The following is a 27,452-nucleotide window of genomic DNA, read 5'->3' on the forward strand; positions in this document are numbered from 1 at the left end:
TGTAAAAATATGCAACCTGCCAATTAATCATGCAGGGGGCCTTATTCTGTTACTCTGGTGTAAATCAGACAACACCCCACTAACAGCCCAGGAGTTACACTAGTTTAAAACTGATGCAAGAGACACATCAGGCCAAGGAAGCTAAATTCATGCCAGGTGGAACTCTTTTGACATCACAGTGCTCACTTGATGGGTCACCGCTTACAACTGGGATGAATTTGGCCCACGCTGTTTAGCTCTGTGTTGCACTGTATCTTATTGAGGAAATCCAAATGGCAATGAAGATACATCAGAAATGCTCAATGCCAGGATGTGCCACCTAGATTAATAACTTAAATAGAACAGCACATTATTTGAATCATATGATTTTAAAAAAGCCTGCTAAGTGACAGAATTGGCAAGGAAGGTCAGTGTTGAGATCTAATAATCGTGATGGTATCACTTTAAATATCATCAATCAGTGTGTTCCATTGCATTACTTACACGGCACACATTGGCATATGGCATGATCTATGGTACTGCAACATGACTCCAGAGATGTAACATGATAAAGGAGATTTCTGTGGGTGGCGAGCAGCACAAAGCTATGACCTCCACTGTACAGAGTGGACACCTCTGACTGTTCACACTAATTGGACACAGTTCCGCACAGCTCTCTGAAGACGCATATGCTTCCTGGGACTTCTATCACATTATATTACTTCACTTCAGAATATAATTTAAAAAACTTTTTCAACTAGACTTACTAAGCCCAGGATGTAGATTTTCCAATTAGTCTCTGTTTAAACATCTGTTGGTAGACTGCATTTAACATTAGTTATTTGAGCAAAGCACAATTTGATTAGGCTGTCTGAAACCGAGCCAAAGTCTGCAAAATAATAGCTCAATTAAATTTTGTTTTGCTTTCATTTGTCTTCTACTTTCCTGAGTGTGATACAGTTGCATATAATCGAGTAAACCAATTCCTCTCAGAATGTGAAAGCGAGGTGCCTTTTCCATCCTCTCTCAAAGTTTATTTAATAATCTATTCCATCTTCTCTGTTTTGTCGAACTTCATCCTGACACAAAGTATCTTTCTTTACTGTGCTGTCAGTCTTCTTAAATTTTCTATATTTTCAATGATTTCAGTTTATGTGCCATTTATATTACACCTTACATAGGTGAGTAATTTATAAAAGGCAGATTACATGTATTATGAATGTAAAAACATTTCAGCAGTGTAACTGTTTTCTCCACGTACACATTGTATGAAATATTTTGCCAACCTGACTACAGAATCATAAAACTGTCAAGTTCCAAAGCCACTTTCAAAATGGGATTTCCAATTGTTTCACTGGTATTAGTTTCTACTCATTCTTCAATGTTGCACTTGTTGCCCTGAAACTTCAATATTAGCTCTAGAGATTTAAACACATGAGGCAAACAGCTGCTCTCTTCAGCTCAAACAAGTTAGATCAAAATGCCTTCTCTCTCTTTTTTTTTCTTCCACAAACTGCCATAACTCAAGTATTTCTGGCAAAGTTTACAGTTTTAGGGCAAAATTTTGCTCTCTGATCCTTGCTGCAGATTTCTTATCAGCCATGCAGCATCTCCAGTGCATACTCTTCTCTTGTTCACCACACAGAGAATACCATAAAGGTCCACAGTGCAGATTGCAGAGGATAATTTTGCCTTTAGAGTTGAAAAAAGGTTTAATTGATATGTAGATAAGTGTATAATTAAAACTTGAAGTGAATAGTAGCTTGTTCTTTAATATTTTTGGTACAAAGAGTATACACCTTTTTTCTGATTTTGGAAAAAATCCCTTTAAATCTAAAAGACTTCTAATCAAAGTGCATTTATTTTGCACTAGGATTTTTTTCTTTCCTTATTGGAAATGTATTTGTTTCAAAATGTGAATACAAGAAGACAAGTTGAAATATGTATTTGGCAGGAACTTCCTTACTGTGTGTTGCTGAAAGCTTTAAGTACTACTGTATTGCTTAAGTAGTTAAAAATCTAGTGCTTTAATGCAGATATGGCAGTGGCTCCTGAATTCTTAAGTTGAAATTTACTCCTGCTCTGCCAGTTTCTGTAATATGCAGCAATTTAAAATACTAATGCAAAAAAATATCCCTAGAAACTAAGGCTGATAAAGTCCATGAAAGTTCAGAATGGGATATGTCCTATTTAAAATGTAGAAGGCTACTAAATATGACAACCATCTGATGTATGAAAATTATTCAGAACCAAAAACAGACAGTCTGGAAATAGCTGGGATGACTTCATTTAGACAGAATTACCCCAATCTGTTTCTAATATACACAGTACACATAATAAATTTTTACAATATGACAAAAAAAACAAACTTAATAAAAGTTCCTGATCTTTTGTTACAAAAGCATGCTATAGCCATGATATGTTTATAATATTTTGTCCATGATATCATAGCTGAGTAACAAAAGCTAGGCAACACAAAAAACAGTTACTAGGTATGACTTCACCTCACAACTACCGTAATTACATCAATGCACACATTGCCTGAGTGTACATTTTCCAAACTGCTTTTCAGTGATTACATTTAACAATTACTTAAAGTGTGTTTGACTAATATTCTCCTTTTCTCCATCTCCCAGGCATCAGTTTGGAAGCTGGAGATTTCTATTACAAGGGCTATTTTTCCCCCCAATTATGCTCATGCACATAGCAGGAATCATCTGAATGGATAAGAATGGATCCTATTTCCTTCATTCCTGGTTATTTGACAAGTGCTTGAAAACTCTTTTTTATATATATTTGTAGGAAAACAGAAGACGTCTTATGGTCACAGGAGGTTGTGTTTCCTCCTCCCCAGGACTAAACTTTTCAAGCATAACCCACATGCACTGCTTCAATCTCTCTGTTTTAATATCTCAGCTGGCTTTCCTGCCTGGGCATCTTGCCAAGTGGACCGGACTGCCCCTCATTGTCACTTCTGTTCTATGGCACTTGCACCAACTGCTGTTATTTTAGGCTTCAGGAAATTTTCTAACCACTGGATAGGCTCCAGTACTGTGCATTAATAAGTTGCAGATTGGAGCACTGTAATGTGCATGTGTCAGGATAGTGCCATGGTTTGTAGCAGAGGGGGGAAAAAACCAACAAAAACCAAAACAAAACGGTAGTTCAAAAACGCTGCCTACTCAAATTGACAGAAAAGTGACCTCTGCACTTCATCAGAAATTCCTGCAGACTTACAAAATAAAGGAGTTTGCTTTTATCACACACACAGAGACTCATATGGAAAAATGGAAACAGTACATCACTTGACCTTAGGTTGCCCCCTTTTTAACCACAGATGAATATTATGTATAAAAACTCTAAATCAACTTAAGATGTATTAAAAAAGGCGTCACTTCTGTTTTTGAGGTGATTTTTTAATCTCTAGATTTATTTTATAATGTAAAGAAAGAAATACTAGTAACTTCTGTAACTGGAATGTATCATTCTTGAAGTCTGATTGTTTAGTATCTTCTGCATGAAGTTCACATAATTTCCTATACTTTACTTGCATCAGGAAACAATAAGCAAGCATCACTTACTCAAGACTGAGTCACAAATATTTGCTTATATTAACAGAACAAGAACATCCATTTTACACAACTTTAAGAAACTGTGTTACATCTGATTCACTGAGAAATTAAAAAACTTTTGCTCTTTTAAAGGCAAAGAAGCCCCAGATGTATTACCTCCTTGCAATATCATTAGCTCCAAAATATAACTCTCCTCTTAGTGATCCCTACACAATAGATTTCTTTGCCTAATGAAATTACTTTTCAAATTTTGCTACACTCAGTGCTAGGTACTTTTAAATTTCAATCTTTTCACATCCTTGAACTCTCATCAACATTTTTTCCAGACTGTGTCAATAAAATTGATTACTTGCAGTTCCGAATTCTGTTCTGCACATGGAAATAAATCCATTTGTTTTAAAGTATTTTCTGAAGAAAGAAGAACTTAGCAATCCTATCTACAATATCTAAAAAAAAACAAAACAAAAACAAAAAAACCTCAACCAGACAAAAGAAAGTAATGTCCTGATTTTAGCATGCTGGAAATAGTGACTAAATTCCTGATACACAGATCATGAACCTCTCTGTTGCTGGACGGACTGATATATCTTCTTGTGAGATATTAATGATCCAAAAAGATCATTTCTATGTTCATTAATACATTACCAATTCTAACTTGCTGTACTTAAAACACTCCATAGCCCAAAAGTGCCTTGATAGCTATGTTGTGATCATATATGTAAGGACCCCTAACTACACCGTTGTTGAGATACCTCATACCTACAAGCAATCTGTTGCTTTTACAAGTTTAATCTAGGTATTAAGGAGGTGATTGCGGAACCATGTCGATATAACATCTTCAACCCAGCTGTACATCATATAAACCACTATAGGTGGTGGCAGTCTCCCATGATTCCTAGCAATAGTGCATACCTTTAACTCCCTAATCTGTAATACTACAAAATACTGCTCTCATTTTTTCCAACACACAAGTGGACTATCAGCAAGGGTCCGACAGTGTTATTCCTAATTACCTTTTTTTCACTCTTGATCCTGTGGCTCTCATAATTAGTTACCTGGGGCTGCAATCCAATTTGAAGTGATGACAAGAAAGTGATCCATGAAAAAGTAATAAGTTAAATCCAATTTCAGCCTTCCTCTAATTAAATGCACATGGAACTAATGACTCAAACCCTACCATTTCAGTGATAATGGTAATTAGCGAGGTGGGAGTCACTCTCTTTTTTCAACACTGTAGGTGTAAACCACAAGGTAAAATGGCAGGAGCACTCTTAATTACACATGTCATTTTGTCAGCAATTTACACATTTCTGACCAGTCAAGAATGTTTCATTTGTTTTCTTCTTCCATGATGTTTGTAACAAACTCCAAGCCATGTTCTGACACATAGTTAGCCCTGACACATAGTTAGCCCTAGACTACTCTCTAAACAATCAGGTTAAAAAAAATCATATTTAAAAAAAAATTTCCATAGATGTTTAACCTACAAGGAGAAAACCTGTTAAAAAAAAGCTCTCAGGGTGGTCTAATAGCACAGAGGACTGGGAATGAGGAATACTGGCTTTGACTCCTGACTCTGCAATTAGAGGTGTGATTGCAGCACATGTACACTTACCAGAGATAGTGTTAATCTAGCTAGCTCAGGTATCAATAGCAGTGAAGCTGGGGGAGCACAGGTTAGCTGCTCAACTACAAGCCCACTAGCGAGTTTGGGTCTGTACTCAGGTGGCCAGCCCATTCTTCCACAGCTTCACTGCTACTAGTACCCGAGTTACCTGAGCTAGCTTTAATCTAGCTATGTCTATCCGAGCTGCAATCACACCTCCCAACTGCAGTGTAGACATACCCTAAATCACTCTGTGGCCTTGGCCCAGTCGCCATCTCTATGCCTCAGTTTACCCATCTATAAAATGAAAATAATACTTGCTGACCATACTCTGTGTTGCCAAACTCTCACAATATTTAGTAGTAGTAGTAGTAGTAGTATTTATTATTTGTATTACCACATACTAGGACCCCATTGTGCTAGGTACTGTACAAACACAGTTTTCCTAACAATTCCACCTGCTGGAGTCACATAATTACATGAAAATCACAGCTTTCATTTAAGAAAAACACATCATTTGCTAGCCCCCCTGGTTGGTAATAGAGCTGGAATAAGGTGAATCATAAAGACTCAAAAACCAGACGCAAACACACACATGACCCCGTGTTTATTTTATCAAATGAAAGGCGTTATTAAGGTCCTTTAGTAAAAAACTAATGGAGGCCAGTAAAAAAACAATAGATACAAAATGAAGAATTCAAATGGAGGCTACTGAAATTTTTACTAGGAAAACCATTTAAACCTTGCAAGGGTGAAATGCTGGTCCTACTGAAGTCAATGACAAAACTACCATTGACTTCCATGTGGGGTCAGGATTTCACCCCAAATCTGTAAGTGGATGTAATGTAGATTTAAGAATTACGAATAAATACATTCGAACAAATCCCAGTTTCTCCTTTATTTAACTGCTAAGACCTGAGCTCAGGGATCTTTGTTCATCACTCGTTAAATGTACCACTAATACATAAAATGTATGCAGATCCCTAGGCTGTTAGTTATGCCAATTGTTGCACAAGAAACACAGAACCCTGCACAAGGGTAAAATTATTCTTCACTTTACCTTTAATTGCATACTGAGTTGCCAGTTAAGTTTCTAATTTCATTAAAAAAAATTAAAAAGGAAAATGCCCTTACAATTTGTAACCACCTATAATTTCACACTACTGCTGATTTCTACATTACATCTTGTGGTTTTTTTGCTCTTGTTATTATCTATTTCTTATGATATTGATAAGAAGTACCAACATGATACATCACGTAGCATTAAGCTAAACAAAAGAACAGCCTAAAGCATGTTTTATATAGCACCAAACAGGAATGCTAAGGTGAAAAACCACCCTAACCAAAACATCTGCCAAATTCTTAATAGAACCCTTCACCATCAACGTAAAAAAAATTCAATCTTGGTAGATCTCACAACTTTTTATCTACCACATAATAATCACCATATAATCTGAAAAAATGCATCATCTTATCAGTTTCAAATGCAAAATCCTGCCCTGAACTTTCTAAATCCATTTTAAGCCATTATGTCCAACTTTCAATTCAATGTAACACACAACATTTACTACTTCTTTTTTTTAAGAATATTTTTAGCATTGCCAAAATACACATGCACTTTTACTTTCTTGGGAGAAAATGTGTCTCTTGATTTGTTTCCAATGTATGTTATTCATGCCAGCAACTAAAATGCTTAAAGAATAATCACCAAGAGAATCAGCAACTAAACCTGCAAATTTTAATCAATAAATAATCTATTAACATACAAGTAAATTTGTCTTGGCTGGGTAAAATGTACGAATTCTCAGGGCTCTCAGCATACGTGGATGGCTCAAATAATTGTTTCACATATTCAAGGGAATATGACATCCATGGCAAGTACTTGTAAGATTTGCCCCTTCCTCACCTAATTTTGTGGTTGTGAATTCCACCTCCCGCAATTGCTGGTTATTAAATCCATTCCTTAACTTTTATTTTCTTTTGTTTCTATCATCAGGCTGTGAAGCTGGAAGTCACTGCCAAATATAAGGCAAGGAAGTGTGAGATATGCTCAAAATATGAGTCATAGTATATTTGGAAATTTATTTTTTTTAAACTATGAGAAGAACACATCACCCCTTCTCTATCCAAGTTCTCATACACCAAACGTCTAAAATTTGCTAAAACAGATCTCTGGCTATAGTGATTGAGGTCAAGATATATTGAAAGTTATCAGTGTAAAACATGCTTTTGAGTGCAAACTATTCAAGGTATGATGTCCTAATGAGACCATAGGATGCAAAGGTGTATTTAAATGCTCTGGCTATTTTATCAGCAAATCACAAGGTATATGAGAAATGATTCTCAGCAAGGTGATAACAAATGAGCTTCATAGCACTGTACTAGACTAAATTTTCCACATCTGTTTGTGCCAGTCCAGTTTACCTGACAAAGCCTGCCAGCCAGTATTAAATTAGAGAGCCGAGACTGAGATTTCACTTAGCAGTATTCTGCAGCAACCATAAATTGTATGCATATGAACTACATTCAGTATTCCTATCAAGCTGGCCTACCCTCCCTGCCTGTCAACTCATGAACTCAAGGGTGGGCAGAGCCACAAAGCATCTTATTAACAGAACCAACATTCTAGATTAACTTCTTCCCTTCCCCCCATATTTCATAGAAACAGAGCTCTAGACAACACTCATTAAGGCGTTTTTCAGCAGTGCCCTTGCCAAGCATGTAAAAAAGCAGAGCAAAGAAATTTCTATAGTATTCTATAATGGACAAAAATAAGTAACATCCAGTAAACACTGTACCTATCCAAAGGGATTAAGGTTTATGGTCATTTACTAAGTGCAAAGACAACTTGGTTCATTATTTCAATAAACTTTCTAAAATGGGCACATTTTTGGAATGGAAACTATACAGGTTGATTTTGTAAACTGTATGACAGAAATAATATCTCCTCTTTAGAGCAATGTGATCAGGCAGATGATGATATGTGTGTGTGTCTGTGTGTGTTTCTCAATAATCTCAAACCAATGCTCTAGGGTTGTTGTTTTTTTTGTTTTTTTGAAATAATACATTCTCATTTTACCAAAGCATTCGGGGTCTGTTATATGCAAGAAGACTTGCAGTATGTTTAAGACGGCAAAAGCTCCAGGAGTGAGGGAAAAAAGAATGGGCAGTCATTTGAATCAGTGACTGACAGGCTGGGCCAGCTCTCTGTATACATTAATAAATTAGAATTTTAATTGTGTCTCTGACTGCCGGAGCTGCTCCAGTACTTTAATATGTACCAACAATTGGCTATGTTATGGAATCTGCAATGTGGCCTTCACTGTTGACCTCTGCAACACAATTCCCAGTCTGACTATGGAAACTGTTTGGTTTGATCCTTTCAACTTATTTGAATCCTGACAAATAAGCTCACAGCTGAAAGGTCAACACAGTCATATTTCATCCTCTGGAGCTATTCTTAAGACATCTGCACAACAAAGCACTCCTTTTACTACCTGACACTGGACCTAGCCAGCACAATATCTCATTAAAAATGTCCCCAGCGGAAGAGTCTATTAAAAGGCATATGGATCAGCTATGGATTTACCAAATAAAATGTTTTTGGAAGTGTTAATATAACAGTTTGGATTATAGTGCTCCACACTTCCAATAAAATGTATATTTGCCCATTGACAAAACGATTCATACTTTCCAAAGGAATAATAGTTTAGATATAGAGAGAGGTGTTGCCCAGCAGACTGAGCACAGGGTTGGGAGCCAGGAATTCATGCATCCTAATCTCACCTCTAAAATTTCCTTCTGTGATCTTAAGCACGTCATTCAACCTGCCTGCCTCAGTTTCCCCATCCAACACTGATAATGGTACTTACTTATTGGACTATCCTCCTGAAGATGTTTTGGGGATTCATATTTACAAAGCGCTTTGAAGATAAAGTCAATACTTAAATGCTACAAATTACCATTACTGCACCAAAATTCTTCAGTTAACACAATGCTTACTCAGGCAAAACTCCCACTGAATTTATTGGGAGTTTGAGTAAGGACTGCAGAATTTTGCCCATAAGCTTTATTTTCAAGGTCTGTAGTGATGTTGTCTTTAGCTTTCATATTCTACTTCACGTTTAAAGACAACAGAATCTCTACTTGGGGAAGGAAAAGAATCTGAATCACATATACCCAATGAAAGGCAAGAGAAGAACTCATGCTGTCAGAGAACTAGAGTTGATAGTACAGCAAATAAAAACAAACAAGAAAAGACTAGTATAATTTTGGGCTACAAAGGGAGAAATATCAGAGCACAGAACAGTGAGAATAGCCCCTCTCTGGAGGACTCTGATGTGGCTCTACTTAAACTCCTGCATTTAGTTGTGGACATCTTATTGCCAGAAATACATTGAGAAACCGGAATTCAGAAGGGAACAACAACAAAAGTTATAATCACTAATAAATAAGAAAAATGATCAGGGGTCTGGAAGGGTTGATTTATTAGAACAGATCTAAAGAATTAAAGACGTACAGTTGGGTGAAAGAGACAGCTATGTAGGGGACATGGTAACATTTACACATTTGAAGAGTTTGAACACGAAGAATGGAGAGGAATTGTTTAGAGCAGCGGTTCTCCAACTTCAGCAACCCGAGGACCCCCATTCTGATTTAAAATTTTTCAGGGACCCCCAAGCCTCCCTGCTCAGCCCCAGGCCTTGCCCCCACTCCACCTCTTCCCCCAAAGCCCCACGCCTGCCCCACCTCTTTCCGCCCTGCACTCACTCCATCCTCCTTCCCTCCCTTGCTCTCCCCCACCCTCACTCACTTTCACCAGGCTGGGGCAGGGGGATGGGATGCAGGATGGACTGCGGGGTGTGGGCTCTGGGAGGGAGTTTGGGCGCGGGCTCTGGGCTGGGGTAGGGAGTTGAGAGGGGGTGAGGGGCGGCGCTTAACCCGGGCAGCTCCCGAAAGCAACCGGAACATCTCTCTGGCTGCAGCTCCCAAGCAGGGAGGAAAGGGGACAGGGGGTCTCCACGCTCTGCCCCTGCCCGCAGGCACCGTCCCACAGCTTCCATAGGCTGGAGCTGCGGAGTTGGTGCTCGGGATGGGGCGGCACGCGGAGACATAGCACCCCACACCAGGGGCTGCAGGGACGTGCCGCCGCTTCCAGGAGCGGAGCGGAGCCAGGGCAGGCAGGGAGCCTGTCTCAGACCTGCTGAGCCTCCAGAGGGGGAGGAGTTGATCAGTGGGGGCCACGGGCCCCCCACGGTCTACAGACCCCAGTTTGAGAAACACTGGGTTTAGAGTGTTACAAGGACTGTAATTTAGACTAATGGGATGAAATTAAGAAAAGGATAATTTAGGAACCAGGGAATACTTCCTAAGTGTCATGTTATGTTATGGAATAGTATTCTAAGGAGAGTCCCGCTGTTACTTCAGGCTTCTAAATACTAGAATGGCAAAAACAATAGGAAATGTAATGTAGGGAACAATCCTATATTGTCATTAACCAGACGACCTATTTGATCTCTCATATCTCTAGCTCCCATAATTTAGCCATCGTGATAAGTAGGCTACACCAAAAACCACACATTTATGCATACATCTTTTATTTGGAGATGGTCTATTGATTTTAGCCTTCTGAATTTGTAACAGCCCCACAAAGCCTAATAATATTTAGGCTTCCTAAAGAAGCTGCAAATATAGCACCCCTGTTGGGGCTGTGCAGCCCAAAAACAGTAAAAAATGATGATATGATATCATAATTGTTTCACAGTCCTCTTGACACAGCAAATCGATGGTTTGGGTGAACATGGATTGTAAATGGAACAGTCTTCAAATAAAAATGTTCAAGTCTTACAACAATAACGGACCAGTAAAACAAAACAAAAAAAATCATTCACTTTTGTGATAAACCTTCTCCACCAACTCCCAATAAAGACACGTTGTCAAAGTATGTCTACATTATGGGCGGGATTTTTGAAAAGCACCCAGCATTGTCCTCACTCTTTGCCCACTGGAGCCAACGGGAGTTTTGGCATTGACTTCAATTGAAACCTATTAGGCCAAAGCAGAGAACTTTGAAAATCTCAGCCTAAATTAATATATTACATTGTTCCTTATCTTTAATTAGCAATGTATTTGCATACACACACACACACACTTTTCTTACCTGAAGGGCTGGTTGTTTGTCATTCCTCTTAGGTGACTTTAATCCACTAACTTGTTGCTGCTGCTGTTGCTGCAGTAGAAACTGTCGTGCCACCTGCAGAGCCTGGAAGAAAAGAATTTTAAAAATTGAGTTTGTACTGTACAAAATTTGGGAAGCGGCATGCATAGTATTTGATCAGGACATCCCTTTGAACATCAGACACTGATCTACTCCCAGAAGCACGCTCACCAAAGAAATCCTGAGGCATGTGTGTGCTCATACTACAGTGGCTTCCATTAAAAACCTGAGCACTCACACACAATGTTGTGACATACCAGTTATCTCCCATTTTAACCATAGGGAAATATGAAAATAGTAGAGTTATTGCTACTATGTGGTAACTGTGGGTAACTGCTGATTTTTCCATGGTGACTACTATAGATTTATCTAACTGTATGTAACTGGAAAAGCCCAGACATCCATCAGATTGGCTTGGATGTTGGGTCCTGGGAAAATGGCTTATTATAAAGACTTGGCAGGCTTCATACTCTTTGTGTTCCTGTTATGGTCTGGAGTTTCTACAGCAAAGCAGGGCAGTTAACTGGATTGTCCCTTCTAGGAAGGGTGTTAACACATGTGCTGTGGGTCATGATAACTGGTGCAATCCTCCTAGGGCCAGAATAGGCAAGAGAGATTTCTGGAAAGTTACCATAGAAGGAGCAGCCAGAGGCAGTGGCATAAAGCAAGAGAGATGCAATACAATAAAAGGAGACATTCAGGCTCAGGAGGCACTTTTTATGTCAATAACGCTTCTTTGTAAAGGCTCGGTTGGTAGTGAGAGCCATGTGAAGGTAAGGGGGAGAGAGGGCAGAGAAAAACAGCCCAAGGAGAATGTGCTGTATCCCTTGCACCCAAAAAGAGTCTGACAAGATTGTGGCACATCAACTACAGAGCCCATGAGCAAGCTTCAATGGGAGGTGAATAAAGAGCAACCAGGGAACGCTGTACCTTTAAGAGGGGACTCAAGGGTGAGGCCTGATTCCTGGGAGAAAGGTGAGAGACAGATCAGGTGGTGCTGGAACATTCTGAAACAGGCTCCCAACACTGAGAAAGGGGCTCAGAACTGGAGCCAGGCAGCCCTGAAAAGCCTACACTGCTTGATGAGGTGGGGGAAAGAAAGGGAGGAGGAGACAGAAAATGGGAAGAATGTCCCTCGCCCTAGCCCATTTGCAGATGCTTGGTGCACTCACCAGCATTTCAGATGCAAAGGAGAGGGCCCCTGGAGAGAGCCTGCCTGCAAGAGACAAAGACTATGGGCTGGTCTACACTGGGGGGGGGGGGGAATCGACCCAAGATACGCAACTTCAGCTACGCGAATAGCGTAGCTGAAGTCGAAGTATCTTGGATCGAATTACCTGGGGTCCAGACGGCACGGGATCGATGGCCGCGGCTCCCCCGTCGACTGCGCTACCGCTGCTCGCTCTGGTGGAGTTCCGGAATTGACGGTGAGCACGTTTGGGGATCGATATATTGCGTCTTAACGAGACGCGATATATCGATCCCGGATAAATTGATTGCTACCCGCCGATACGGCGGGTAGTGAAGACGTACCCTTTCTGCGGTGGACATTTGGAAATTAAGATGCCTAGAAGAGTTGCATGGGACTCTAGCCTGCTGTCTCACTGGAGGATTCACCGTTGCTGGACTCAGGGTTTCTCTGTCTCCTTGGAGATGTTCAGTACATGTGTAGGTGTAAAAGTGGGCAGACTGAAGACTTCATTAATGTAAAACAAGAAAAATAGTCCCAATACAAGATGCCTACATGGAAGGCGGGAGAGAGACTGCCACATTCCTACTGTGTATGCTCTTGGAGACATTTAATTAATGCACGTTCGATGGAGGAATGAAATTTGTTTAGGGGTTTCACTATTTGTGTGTGAAACGAATGGCTTCTTCTACGTGTAAAGTGTTAAATGTACAACATAGTTCCTAGATCAGCTGGGAAATGCTTGACGATGAGGCGAATTTCTACGTGAAGAGACCCACTGACTTCAAAGTGGCTCCTTAGGATGCTCCGCACTGCACAGGATGGTGCCCTCAAACAGCAAGATGTTACTCTCTTTTAAACACACACCTTCAGGACCAAAGCCTCGCATCATAAAGGGGCCTGACAGTTATTGAAGCTGGCCCGTGGGGGTTTCCCTGGAAGGAGTGAACCCCCAGGTGGCAAACAGCCAGTGAGGCCTGTTCTAACATCTCTCCCTCCCAGCCCGCAGCACTGAAGCGGTGAGGAAGGGAATGTTGGTTGTAGCACCACTGCACTACAGCAATCAACCTCTGGTAAATTAGTCCATGGGGTTGCTCGGTTTCTCCATCCATGGGTCGGGACCCAATATTAGGTTGCCAGAATGTTTTTCACGGGTCTTGTGGCCGTTCCTGTGGCTCCCATCCCACAGCGCTGGCTGGGCTCGCCTCCCTGCTCCAGGCACTGCAACCTACGGGGTCCCAGCACCGCTCAGGTTCAGCCCATCCGTCATGACGACAGGAGTCTGGGTAGGCCTAATCTGAGTGAGTGGCACTGCAACCCCATGAGTCAGCTCCACTCACAGAAATTTGGTCCAATCAGGGGGGTGGGGCTTAACCTGAGCGGCACTGCAACCCCAGAGGTTGCAACGCCCAGAGCCACACTCAGCCAGCCCCACAGCACAGGAACTGCAGGAGCCACCACTGTGGGGTGAGTGCTGGGCAGGACCCAACCCCCTCCGGGGGGCAGGACTGGACCGAAATCACCACAGGGCCTCCACCCCCAGACTATTTACTGGGTTGTGACAGGCCACAGACATTTACAAATAGGTCCCGAGCTCCAAAAGGTTGAGAACCACTGCTCTAAACCATGCTGTGAGGGGCAGAGAAAAAGGCTCAAGATAGGGGAGGCACAAACAGCTTCCTCCTGCTTCATTAGCACCCTGAGTGCAGCTAAGGATTTTGTCTCTTCTCCTTTCCCTGGCTCCTGCCCTTGATTTCAGTGGGAGAGGAAGGTACACATTGGATTTCGGGAAACACTCAGCACCTTGCAGAATTGGGCTCCTGGAGTGCTGAGAGTTTTGCTGTTACCTTGTTTAATGGCTGATTTGCCAGTGCACTATGGAGGAGACCCTCCCCTCATATCCTGCCTTCATTCACCTTGATAGCACTGTTTTCAATACGCGCTTTAATAACAAGTCTTCGTCAGATCGGTAAGATTTTAAATGTGGCTGTGATTTCCAGCAGAGATTGGCGGGATAAAAGTCAACATAAAATCAGATTCTAAATTTAGGGATAGCTATTCAAAGCTCAGTGCACCTGCCACACACGGAAAAAATGGCATTTTGACATGCATGTGTAGCTGAGTCCTGTGATCCTTAAAGGGTGCAAGGAGCGTGAGAAGCTGTCAACTATGCACACAAATCATATCTTCAAAGAAATTGTGTGTGTGTGTGCACACGTGTACATGTGCAAGGACTACTCTGGTAGCTCAGCCTATAGGACAGAAAGATTCTATTGGCCATGAATTAATAAAATCCAGCAGGAACGACTGGGAGATCTTTCTGTGGAACTTGCTATGTATAGTGAAGACAAAATATTATGTTTAGGCTTCGATTGATTAGATTTTTAGCTGTAAATGTTAATAAACGTCAATTTCACCATACTCATAAAACAAGGAAAATAATACTTCCATTGATGAGAATCAAAATTTACAGATAGACAAAGTAAGAAAAATGCAGCTGGAGAACTTATTAGAGTTTGATTTAGGGGTATTTACTTTATGTATTTTGACATGTGATGCTGACAATTTGTGTTTAATAGTTATATAGCTTTAGCTTTTTGAATCCCAACATCTACAGTGGTTAAATAATTATCTAACCCCCACATAATTTCCCACAACTGTGAAAATGTAAATCAATACACACAGAAAAATGCTTAGATCCCTTAATCTTGGGCAACCGTGAAAATTTAAATTGATAAAAAAATTTAAATGCTTTGCAATTATATTTAAAAAATGAATTTCTCCAAGTCGAGTTATTTCTATTTAATTAACCTGGTTAGTAGTTAAAATGCCTCAAAGGGTGGGTCAGGAACAGCAAAAAGATTCCTACATGGTTTATGGGGATGGACAAAGAATACTCACCTACTTAACAGGGGTGTTGTGCGGCTTATTTAATTAATGAATACTTGGTAAAGCGCTCTGAGTTTCTCAGACAAGAAATGCCATACAGTACAAGTGCAACATATTATTATATATTATTAAGACTGGCTCTGCAGAAGAATAATTCCAGATAAATGTGCAATCAAATGATCATTTTAGTTCCCAGTAATTAGATTCAATAGGCCAAAAAAAAAAAAAAAAAAAAAAAAAAAAAAAAAAACCCACACACAGGAGCCTCTCTTTAAACATATATCAAACAATCAGCACATCCCTAACCTTTCAAGCTACAGCCTTTTTGAATAAAACATCTTCAGCTTATAGATATTATTCCAAAAAGAACCAGCCACCATATGTGTTGTCTCTTTGAAATACAGTTGCTATAGCAGACCTTGAATGCATTTCATGTGATATGATCATATTCTATCCGTTCTGGCAGCTGAGAGGTTGCACAACTAAAACTGGCTGCCAGAAATTTTTGAAGATCCCCAGAACAACTAGCCGTGCAAGAAATGACTGGTTTCTACTCGAGCTGGCTGTGAAACTCTCTGCAGCCAGACTGATGATTGCTGTGATCATGAAGCCTTAAAGCTGCTCTCTCCAAGTGGAACAGTCCTGCCCTAAAGCTGGACAGCCACGCACTGCCCGACCCAAGCTCAGTGCTTTGGTCAATTACCTGGTCAGGTAGATTATGAGGGTAGGGAGCAGCTGTAAAGCAGCTCTCCATTCTTGGGTTGCCAATTCAGGTTGGACGTATTCCTGGAGGTTTCATCACACGACATAATCTTTAATTAAAGATTAACCTTTAATTCCTGTAGACTCCAGTGCAATCCTGGAGGTTTGGCAATGATACTCCATTCCCATACCCCAGTCATGTGCCTAAGTGGTGAAGACCTGAGCATAGGTGACCAGATAGCAAGTGTGAAAAATTGGGACAGTGGGTGGTGGTGGGAGGGGGGGGGTTAATAGGTGCCTATATAAGACAAAACCCCCGAACACTGGGACTGTCCTTATAAAATCAGGACATCTGGTCACCTTACCTGAGCAAGGACAGAACCAAACCCTTACTGAGCAGGCTGGACTCCTTCCCTACCCCCTCCAGCTGCTGAGATCCCTGCAACTGAGTGAGGGCAAAGCTGACCCTCTGATTACTTCATACAGTTCTTTCCTGTCCCTTCACAAGCAGCAGCAGGGAGCCAGGAGAACTCCCCACCCACCCCCTGCCCTGCTACCAGCACTGAGAACTGGTGGTGTCGAGGCAGGGGGTGAAAGAGGTTCAGAGCAACCCCACAAGGAGAGATCGGTCTAGGGAGAGAGCAGAAGAGAAGCACACAAATCAGGTTGGGGAAGCAAAGGGGGAGAGCAGCAGGTGAGTTGCAGAAGAGAGCCACAGAGAACATGTGAGAGGGAAGGAGCAACAAGGGGAAGAGGGAAGAGATCATACCAGAGAGCAACAAACACACAGTGATGGGGCAGCACTGGGGCAAGCAGTGGGAACTAAGACAGCCCAGAGGAATGCAATACCAAACAGCATTTTCCATATCTTCTCCTTCGTGATTTGGCTCTTTTGCTTATTAAGTCAAACAACAGATAATCCTGCCACTAAAATGTGGAAATTTGCTTGTGGTGAGGAACAGCTCCCAGGTACGGTGCTTACAGCCGAGTTGCACCAAGTCACCATTAGGTCTTCAGCAGTACTGCTTCTTCCCCGTCACTTGGTCTTCCTCTAATTTTTTCTCAAATTTCTCCGCCCCCACCTGAGATCAACCCCCCTTGGCTATGTCATTTTCAAGGCTAATCCACAGTCATCGCACACGTAGGGAAGAGAAAGAGGGGTGTGTAAAAGAAAGAGATGGTTAGCTTAGTAGGGAAAGCCTCCTGCAGAAGCTATGTCAAGCCCATTTGGAGTACACCTTTTGAAATTAATTTGCTGATCTCAATTCAACCCCAGTGGACAGAAACCATCATTACATCAGCACTCATCATTTAATACAATCCGACAATCGCTGCTCGAGAGAGAAAGCGTTTCAGTACTAGCTCAGTTCTGGATCACCTCTTTTCCCGTAGACACAATAACCACTCCTGTGCAAGGCTGCGATTTACAGGTCAGCTTGGGAAACCTGTTGTGGCTGCCAGCACCATAAAAATACTCCAAGCCAGGGTATAAGGAGAAATTAATTTGACAGCAAATTCAGTCCCTTAGCCATCATCAGCACAAAGATTCACAATCAAGACTGTATTTGAATACAGTATCCTGTATGAGAAGAAGGCATGTTTTTATTTATATATGAATGCAGTGCTGATAGGTGCTAGACTGTCTGCAATGGAGACTAAAGCCCTTTACCAATCCATGAGACTATTACACAGCTACCTTCCCCTGGTGACATGGTTGCCTCTTTGCTAGAAAGTGGACAGAGCCCACCAAGCTAATTTCACACAGACCCCAAACAAGCAGCGAGCATGCTCTTTTGTAAGTGTGCAGTTGTCGGAGTGTCTGTTTCTATGGCTAGAAAGACAATTAAATCCTGTATTTCAGGGACATTGTAAAAAGAAACAACATGGTAAGTGCCCAAATCTTGCCGTCATTGAATCCAGTGAGAGCTTTACCATTGACTTCAACATAATGCTGATACAGCATCTTTCATCCAATGCTCCATTTATAAAGGATATAAGGGCGACACACTGCACTCACCACTGAAGCACAACCTATGGGATGGAAGGCAGCAGCCATTTAACACTTCCCAACCAATTCCACACAGAGGGGAACAACTTATCCCTTTGAGGTTATCAGGACAGGTTTGGGGGTTTTTTGGCCGTTAGGTAGAAGGCAATTACTCAGCTGTTTGCCCAGGACACCCATTCTCCTACAGCTTTAAGTTGTTGCTGTAACTGAACGCTTCCATTACGAGCAACTCAATCTTTCAATTTCCCCAATCATTTTAAAGTCATAAACACAAGACTGGAGGGGCAACATTTTGCTCCCAATATAAATCTGGAGAAACTCCAATGACTTCAGAAAACCAGCAGCTGCTAATCTGAGAAGGGGATTAAAGGGTGGGAAACATTGGGGGGAAGAGGGGAGAAGAGGGAGGAGAAGGTTAAAAAAAAAAAAGGTTTTACCCACAGAAGGGCCATGTAAATTTACAGTGCCATGTACAATCTTTACAGGAACTGAACATTGGAAATATAATTACAACGTCCAGCCCCACAGAGCCTCTTGTTAATTGTTCCTCCATTGAAGCCAATATACTAGGGCATTGGCTCTCAAGCTGTTTTTCCATCAGAACCTATTTTTATCAAAGCAAATGAGCTCCAGCCTCATCCTCCAGGTTCTCAATATTCACATCGATCTGCTGGTAATGAAACACCCGACTACTAAAGGATATACAGTTCTAGTAGCCTAGACCTAACACGCTCCAGCTTGTTTCTCTCCCCAAAGCTTTTCCACCTGCAGTAAGGCTGACCCAGACAAACTGGACAGTGACATGTGAACCCCCAGGAAACAGGGGCCCATGGGCCTAGTATGAACAGGTAAAGGGCTCAAGGGGGACTGTACGGGGAAAGGAAATAATGGCTCAAGGGAAGCCTCCATAGCCCTAATCTACCTTCCCAATCTTCTCCTGTTTGAGCCCCCAGCCCTGAGGCAGACAGCAACCACCTCCTCTTCTTCCCAGCATATGGCTCCAAGCTACCTGGGCACCACTGGGGGGCATGGGGCGGGGAGGGAAGAAGAAAGGGAATATTAACAGCAGAGGATGTAAAGTCTCTCTGCACTCAGTGCTAGCACCAAAACCCCCTCTGAGCAGGAGTTGTTACTGCAGGGGAAACCCTGCTGAGTCCCAGCAGCTCAATTCAGGGCTAACGGGTTGAAAAATAATGGCCTATGATATGAACAGGCTTGGAAGGATTAGATATTTATCAGTAAATGTAACTGTATCAGTAAATGTAAACGTCTATTTCACTATACACAGACAGAACAAGGGGAAATATTTCCATTGGTAATAACTGAAATTTACAGACAGGTAATGTAAGAAAGTACATGAGAATTTGCTTGAGAACTGTATCGGAGCTTGATTTAAGGATTTTACTTTACATTTGACATGTTATATTGACAGTTTGTGTGTTAACAGTTATAAAACTTTAACTTCCTGAATCTCAACATCTACTATCATTAAATAGCGATTGTCTGACCTCCCGTAATTTCCCACAACTGTGAAAACTTAAATAGATAAAACTGAAAAAATGCTTAAAAAAAACCACTGATATCTGTCAAAATTATTAAAAAAACCCAGTTCTGCCAGCATAGATATAAAGGAGGTCAGACTAGTTGATTGGACGGGCCCTTACAAATCTATGAAAGCATGAGAGTGACCCTTTAGTACATGCTGAAAGATTTACACAGGGAATCAAGAATCAGAATTTGCTGACTGTCAAAGGTCTCAATAAAAAGATCGACAAGAGTTTTAGGCCGCATGCAGACCCTAATCATGCTCAACCGTCACATGCCTCAAATACCCCTTGTTCCAGGGGACATCACTTGATCTAGTTCCAGTGCTACCTATGTTTCACGTACATTTTGTGCCCCTGCCCATTTTTTTTATGGTTGATAGTTATTTACATCAGAAATACAGAATCAGGTAACACAGGTTACAGAACGAGCTATTTACAATACAGAACAAAATCCCTATGTGCTTTTCAACTCCTGCATGAATCGTCTTTTATGTCTCTTCTTTTGGGACTTTGCCACAGATTGCACCCCACGTGTAGGCCTGGGCAGGTGGAGAGATATGCCCATCAATAAGCCTAGGGCTCATAGTCTGAGAAAACCTCCTCTCTGAGGGGAGAGACGGTAGCGTCTAAGCAGCATGTTACTAGTAATCAGGGCTGGTAACATGGCAGTCTGAGGAGCATAGGCAGCAGAAGCAGGAAGCTACCTCTTTGCCAGTATCACCGTCTTACTGTGATTTTAATTATACCCTTAAAAAAAAAAAAAAAGAACAAGAAATCAAGACCATGCCTGGAAAGAGAATATTACCCCAACCCAGACTTCCAGATGTGAGACATTCCTCCCTGACCTTGCAAGAATAACATGAAGTCATGTTTTCACACAATTAGACCCTTTTTAAAAATCCCTGCAGTGTTTCAAGCACCAAAAGGTTCTTCAGTATCAGACATGTAGATTTCTTATCATCCAGTTTTCTTCAAGTTTAACAACATTTTAGTGGCCTCAGGCAGAGGCTAAGTTAGGTAATATTGGACTGGCAGCTGAACAGGCCAGTTCCAAACCCCTCTTTTTCAGTGGCCATCCTACAGGTTTTCTTGCTTCCATTCAGTCATGCCTGGGAAGTGCTGTTAGTTCTCAAACGCGGGAGGAGGGGTCAGATTCAGCCAGTATTTGTCAATTGTGTCCTCTTTCGCAGCTCCCAACACACTGCTCTGTTCCACAGCTCCTGGGACTGGAGTAGCAAAATGCAGTCACCAACCCCTGAAGTCTGGATACACTATAGTTTCAGGGTCGGTTAATTTCACTCACTCTCTTCTTTCTTGTGCTCCTCCCCTTACTGCACCTTTCCTCTTGGAGCAGCAAGTGGGGAGGCGCAGAGGGGTGGGAGACAGGCAGGCAGAGTGAACTTCCATGCTGGAGTGTAGCAGCATTGCACCTTGGAGAAGCTGAGGATAAGAACAACGTGTGGAGAGTGAGGGGGAACAGAGCAGTATGCAAAAAGGTGCAAAGCAGCAGCAGCACCTGGTGCTCTTCCTTTGGGAGGAGCAGAACAAGGGGAGGTGAGCAGAACCAGCTACCAAATTGGAAAGGAACCAAAAACAAGAGGGGCCCAAAGGTAAGTAAAATACAGAAGATGCAAAGAAAAGCAGGTGTTTTCTTCCAATGTCTGATTCCTCCGCTCCTCTTAAGCCAGTGCTTTCAACCCCTTCCGGAACAGGAAAACATGCAGTGGCACCTCTCTCCTCTCCACCCCCTTTTCTCCATATCTTGTACCCTACCTCTGATTTTTCTTCCCAGTCTTGCTCTTTTCCTCCTCAGTTAACCCCTGTTCTTGGCTACCCTTCCTGCCCATATCTCCCGCCTGTCCACTCTTCACCTGTCCTCCCCCCATTTGTTGCAGCACAGTTGTCTCTGGAAGGCTAGCGTTTACCAAGGGGACATTGGTCAGCTCTGTATATTGGTGCTGGGTGGAAGGAAAAGCTTTGATAAAAATTAATCAATTTGTTAAATAAAATGGTGATTGGCTGGCCCTGACTGCCTGGCTTAGGCAGATGGATGTAGCCACACACTTCCTGAGTGATTTCTTTGCTGGAGCAATACAGGGACCATTATACATTTATACACATTCTTTTTTTAACCAAAGTATTTATAATTTTCACCACTTTGTGCCCCTGAAATATCTCCTAGCTCAATGTAGGTCGATGGAGAGGAAAATAAATATGTTACATTTTTCTCCCACAGGCCCAAATCCTTCCCCAAGGGCACAGCTGTGTGCTGAGGCGTTTCTCTCCAGAAATAAGGGGAAGTACAGCAGAGGAAATAAGAATCCTTCCTTCCAACACCAGAGAATGGCAGCGGAGTCACTCCAGAGCTGCCATTCTGTCATCTGCATTGGAGTATCTTCTGTAGTGCTTGTGCCATTTCTGGGCAGAGAGAAATGGCAGATTCATCATCCCTGCCCTAAATCCTGATGCTCATGGCCACACTGGAATCCCTTGCTGAGCCTGTCCCTGCAAAGTAGAACCATGCCACTTTGGCTTCAAGAAGGCCTTTCTAGCATTTAGAAGAGACACGGATTTGGCTCCACACAGCTGTGTTTGTCATTTTCAGATGTTGCCAGGTATGCAGGAAACTATGAAAGTCAGAAACTATGAAAGCTCAGAAACTATGAAAGTCTGCAGCTGAGGAGAGGAGGGTGGTTCTTGACCTTTCCATAAATGCTAAGAAGTGAAAGAAAGGCAGCAGACAGGAAGCAAGAGAGGATGGGACGCCGGGCCCACTCCAGTTATGCCAAAGGTACCAGTGAATCTAGCATCAGCGATGGTAGCAACCAAGGCTAGGAAAATTCTACTCTCTAGTCACGTCTGAAATCTTCTGTGGCCCTCTTACAAAGTAACATGCAGTAATGGGGTTTGTTCCACACTTCTCTCTTTTATTTCAAAGAATCACCATCAAGACTCGCCAGAGCCACTTGATCAAGAAAAATGGACCTTTATATTGGCATGGCAAGGCCCAGAATGTTTGTGGCCTATCCCGGCGACAAAGGAGGGTTGGGCGAACACATCCTGATAGAATGAAAGCTACCCGACACGGGCCTCAGCTCATAATGCAAACTGAACCCGAACTGAACTGTTTGAAGGATGAAAAAAATCTTATGAGATGTCCAGACCGTTTTTGCAGGCACAAGGGGAACAGATAGCTTGGATCAGCTTCTGAACTTCTGCATGTTTATCCAAAGTGAATCAGACGATTGAATATATGGCGGACCCACCACTGCAGGTTCTTTTTTGGCATCAGAAGTCAAGGAAATTCTCATATCCAAGAAGAGGTCCTGTACGAGTGGACACTGCCTTTCTGTGGATATGATATAAACTGTATATTGTGCAGGGCTGCTTGCATGTTTCCATTACGTAGCCAAGATATTTTAAATATATTTTTAATCCTCATTCCGAAACATTAGAGGGCAAAATTGCATTCAGAGGCTCATGGAATAAAAACCCAATTTTCAACACGGCAAAAGTGTCAACGGCCGTAAGTTCTGTACTAACACCAACACTGTTTTTATAAATTCGGTAATTATCTGGGGATGGAAAGCATAGTGGCAAAAACTGCATGTGAGAGACAATTATTTAGGTTAGTTGAGACTTGTGAAAACTGTAGGAACTTCCATGGGACCCTCTGTTAACAATTGAAAGGCACCGAATATTGGATGGAATAATGTTAACTACACGTATACATTATTGAGTTCTGAATTATCTGTAACCACTCAGGAAGAAGACTTCACCATCACTGCGGACATCTCAACGCAACCACTATTCAGTGCACAGCAGGGGGTCAAAAAGCAAACAAAATGTTAGGATCTATAAATAATGTGATGGAAAATAATACTGCTAATATAACAATGCCATTTTACAACTCAGTGGCACATGCTAACCTAGAACAGTGTGTTCAGTTCTAGTAACCTTATTTTTTTTAAATGGTAAAGCAGAAATAGAAGGGAGACATTCAATGAAGCTGTCTTGCAAGAAATTTAAAACTGATCAAGGGATTTTTTATTTATTTACTTATTAATTTTAATATGCAACACAGTTATCCTTTGGAACTTACTTTTACAAGCTACCGCCAATGGCAAGAGTGCAGTAGCATTCCAAAAAGGATTAGACAGTTGGACAGATAATAACGAGAACATCCACAGCCACACTAGAAAAAGAAGATCAAAATAAAAGAGGGTTCAGACCCTCATGCTTCAGGGCATCAGTCAACCTCTAAGCGTCAGAGGTCAGGAAGAAACTTCCGTGATGGGCAGGTTATTTCATAATTCTCTGTCTTGAGGCTTCTTGCATTTTCCTCTTAATCATCCGGTAATAGCTATGACCAGAGATGGGATACTGAACCAAACGGACCACTGGTATGCCAATTCCTATGTTCCCTTACACTCTCTGCACTGTTGACACCACCATACTCCCTGTTACTCAGGCCCACAGCCTGACTGTCATATTTAACTCTGCTCTCCATCAAGATCCACAAATCATGGTTGTGTTTGAAGTGTGCTCCATTACATCACTAAGATATGGCCTTTTGTCTTTGTCCACATATCTAACACTCTTATAATCTCCCATCTCGAGTATAGCACCCTCTAGCTCTCTCCCCTCCCCGTCTCTCCTTCCTCGGGGCCCATTCAAAACTCTAATGCTAAGAACATTTTCCTGACCGGTTGTTCTGACTATACCACGGGCCCTCTGAGACCCTCTGCTAGCTCCCCCTTCTCCACTGCATCAAATTCAAGCTTTTGGTTCTTACTTTATATAGGTTCTTCATGATCTAGCCCCTCTCTACTCATCTGCTCTTGTGTTCTTCCATGTCATCTTCTGCCCCCTATACTAAACCTACAATGCCAGGCTCTACTGCCTGTTTGTCCATTTCCCACACAAACTTCTTTGTGCTCCCAACCAAGCCCGTTATGCAAGAAATAGCCTATCAAACTAGTTTCATAAAGTCACTACCTTGTCCTAACTCAAGTCCTTCCTCAGGACCCACTACCGATGTGGATTTCTTTATGCAACTTCAAAGAATCATACATTTTTTCCTTTTTTGACCATAATCTAGGTCCTTGTCAAAAAGAATGACCCTTACCCTAGATAATACACCTAAGGTACAGTAGCAAGTCACTTAGTATTACACACTAGGGGAGCTAATAAACACACGAACTGACATGCAATTCTAAGAGACAAAGAGAGATTCTGAAAGCAAGTCAGTCTATTAAATTTATACCTACCTGCACAATGTGAAACAAACTGTATCTCAGTTTCCTTTCACACAAATATCATTGTGACGGAATAAAGCCCTGAATGCACACCCTACACACTATTGTAACAATCTTTGTAAAAGATATGCTTTGTAAGATATCATTTGAAAACTCATAATTTTATGGTCAGTATTGTCCTGATAAAATAGGTGTAGAAATATTGTACATGACGTTACAGGATTTTCCTGTATGATGTTTGAAACTCACGTAGCACCAAACTGGTCAAAGAGACCTATCTTGAACAAACGAGTGTATGTTTGCCTTAATTTGCATTTAAGCAGTAAACAGAGTCATCAAGCAGGAAGGGAAAACAAAGAAAACTCAAAAAGGTGGAAAAAAACAGCAGAGAACATACTTCCACACAGACTCCATCTCTGAGCTCCCAGACAGAAATGTTTTTCAAAAGAGGGACTGAAACTATAAAAAGCAGGGCAAACACCCTAAACACTTCCCCCTGCCCAGTCTGTTTCTGGCATCGCACCTAAGATGATAAAGGAAAACATCCACTGGACTCAGGGGGCAGGGCAGGGGAGGAGAAGAGTCCTGACCTGAAGAGTTTGGTCAATAATCTTGCTGGAAGCATGTGGTGAGAAATGTTGCTTGAATCTAATAGTTTGTTAAGTTAGGCACTAGTAAACATTTTATCTTTATTGTTCTTGTAACCATTTCTGACTTTTATGCCTCATTGCTTGTACTCACTTAAAAGATCTCTCTTTGTAGTTAATAAACTTTATTTTACTAATCCAGTGTGTTTAAAATGAAGTGTTGGGCTAACTCTATTTAAGATTATAAAACGATATATTATCCCCTTCAAGGAATAATGGATTTAAAATATTTGTACTGTCTAGAAGAGGGCGGGCAGTACAGGACACGCATTTCTGGGGGGAAAGCCAGGACTGGGGATATGTTGGGGTCACCCTACAGTATAACCAAGGCTGGTGAGAGCCAGGTTGCAACTGGCAGGCTGCAGTTACACACAGGCACTCAGAGTATGACTTGCAGTCTGGAAGGCTGTTTGTAAGTGGCCCAGGTGCAGGGCTGGTGCAACCACCAGGCGAACTAGGCGGCCACCTAGAGTGCCTAGTGGTTGAGGGCGCCTAAATGCCCGTTCAGGCGAGGAGGTGGAGTGGAGGTGAGCTGGAGCGTGGGGAAGGCTGCCCGCAGTTACGGGGTGGGGGGGCGCACAGGGGAACTGCTCCCCGCCCCAGATCACCTCCGCTCTGCCTCCTCCGCTGAGCACACAGCCCCCGCTCTAATTCTCCTCCAATTGGTGTCGCGAGACTGGGAGGGGAGGAGAATTAGAGCGGCACCGGCGTGCTCAGCGGAGGAGGCGGAGTGGAGGTGAGCTGGGGTGGGCTCCCCGGGCGGGGTTAGCTGCCACAAGGGAGGGGGGGTCCCTGGGCGGGCAGGGTTAGCTGCCGTGGAGGGGGGCTCCCCGGGCGGGGTTAGCTGCGGAGGGGGGGTAGCTGCGGAGGGGTGGGGAGGATCCCGGGGCAGCGGGCTCCCCGGGGGGGGGGCGGGCTCCTCTGGTGGGGGGGGCATGGTTAGCTGCCGCGGTGGGGCGGGGGGCAGGATTAGCTGGGTGGGTGGAGGGCGCAAGGTGGAAGTTTTGCCTAGGGCGCGAAACTTCCTTGCACTGGCCCTGCCCAGGTGGGAGCTATTTCAGCAAGGCATTGTAAGGCACCCCAGGTTGCAGGGCAGGGGTGACAGCCCCCCCCCAAGGGTCTGAATTGTACCCCAGTATGTCACAGTCTTGTTTCTTTTAATCCAGTAAAAGCACCTTAAAACATGCAACCTGCTTCTCACCGATCAGACAACCCCCTATTTTATTTCTTGACAGTGATTTAGTTTATAGTTTTTCACAGAAGATCTAGTTAACATTCTCTAAAACGCTCATTAGAAGCCACATACTGTCCATGATGATATTAATAAGAATTGTGTTAAAGAGAGAGTGTCTGAAATGGATTTAGCACAGTTGTAACTCCACACTAACAGTGGATGAAGCAATATCAGAACAGCTAACAGTGCTGTCAATATTTTGCTCAAAAGTCAACATCCATCCTTCCACAAAACTGCAAGTGGTTCTGATCTAGTCAATCACCTAACTATAATGAAAAAAAAAATCATCTATGGATATGCTGAAGCAGAAATGACTATGTTATAAATCTACCAAATCCAAATGGTGGAACAAATAATCTGTGGTAATATTCCACTGACAAAATCATAAAACACAGCGGATTAACTCCCAGGTGCAAACCTTGTGAGCTTTTAGAAGGGGGAGGCCACAGACCACGAAGGGTTAAGTGACTTGCTAAAAAATGACACACACAATTTCCTTTTATCATAAAACAATACCCTTATTATTTTCTGTATATCTGTTAAAGGGCATGGCCTTCTGAGTGGAAAACAAAACACAGCTTGGTCACATGTTTATTTGCTTCAG

At 42.3% G+C, this 27,452-nt stretch overlaps 1 protein-coding gene across 7 annotated transcripts in view; it reads right to left on the reverse strand.

The window, feature by feature from the left end:
- FOXP1 (forkhead box P1) overlaps positions 1-27,452 on the reverse strand; it is a 220,319-nt gene that overhangs the window by 123,829 nt on the left and 69,038 nt on the right. For all 7 annotated transcript variants that reach the window (XM_029911165.1, XM_029911166.1, XM_029911162.1 and 4 more), the window contains one exon: positions 11,318-11,419. In XM_029911165.1, the coding sequence (XP_029767025.1) occupies positions 11,318-11,419 (102 nt within the window). The remainder of the gene's footprint in view (positions 1-11,317; positions 11,420-27,452) is intronic.

The sequence above is a fragment of the Terrapene carolina genome, unplaced genomic scaffold, assembly GCF_002925995.2.
Source record: "Terrapene carolina triunguis isolate 2854851 unplaced genomic scaffold, T_m_triunguis-2.0 Scaffold89, whole genome shotgun sequence".
NCBI lineage: Eukaryota > Metazoa > Chordata > Testudines > Emydidae > Terrapene > Terrapene triunguis.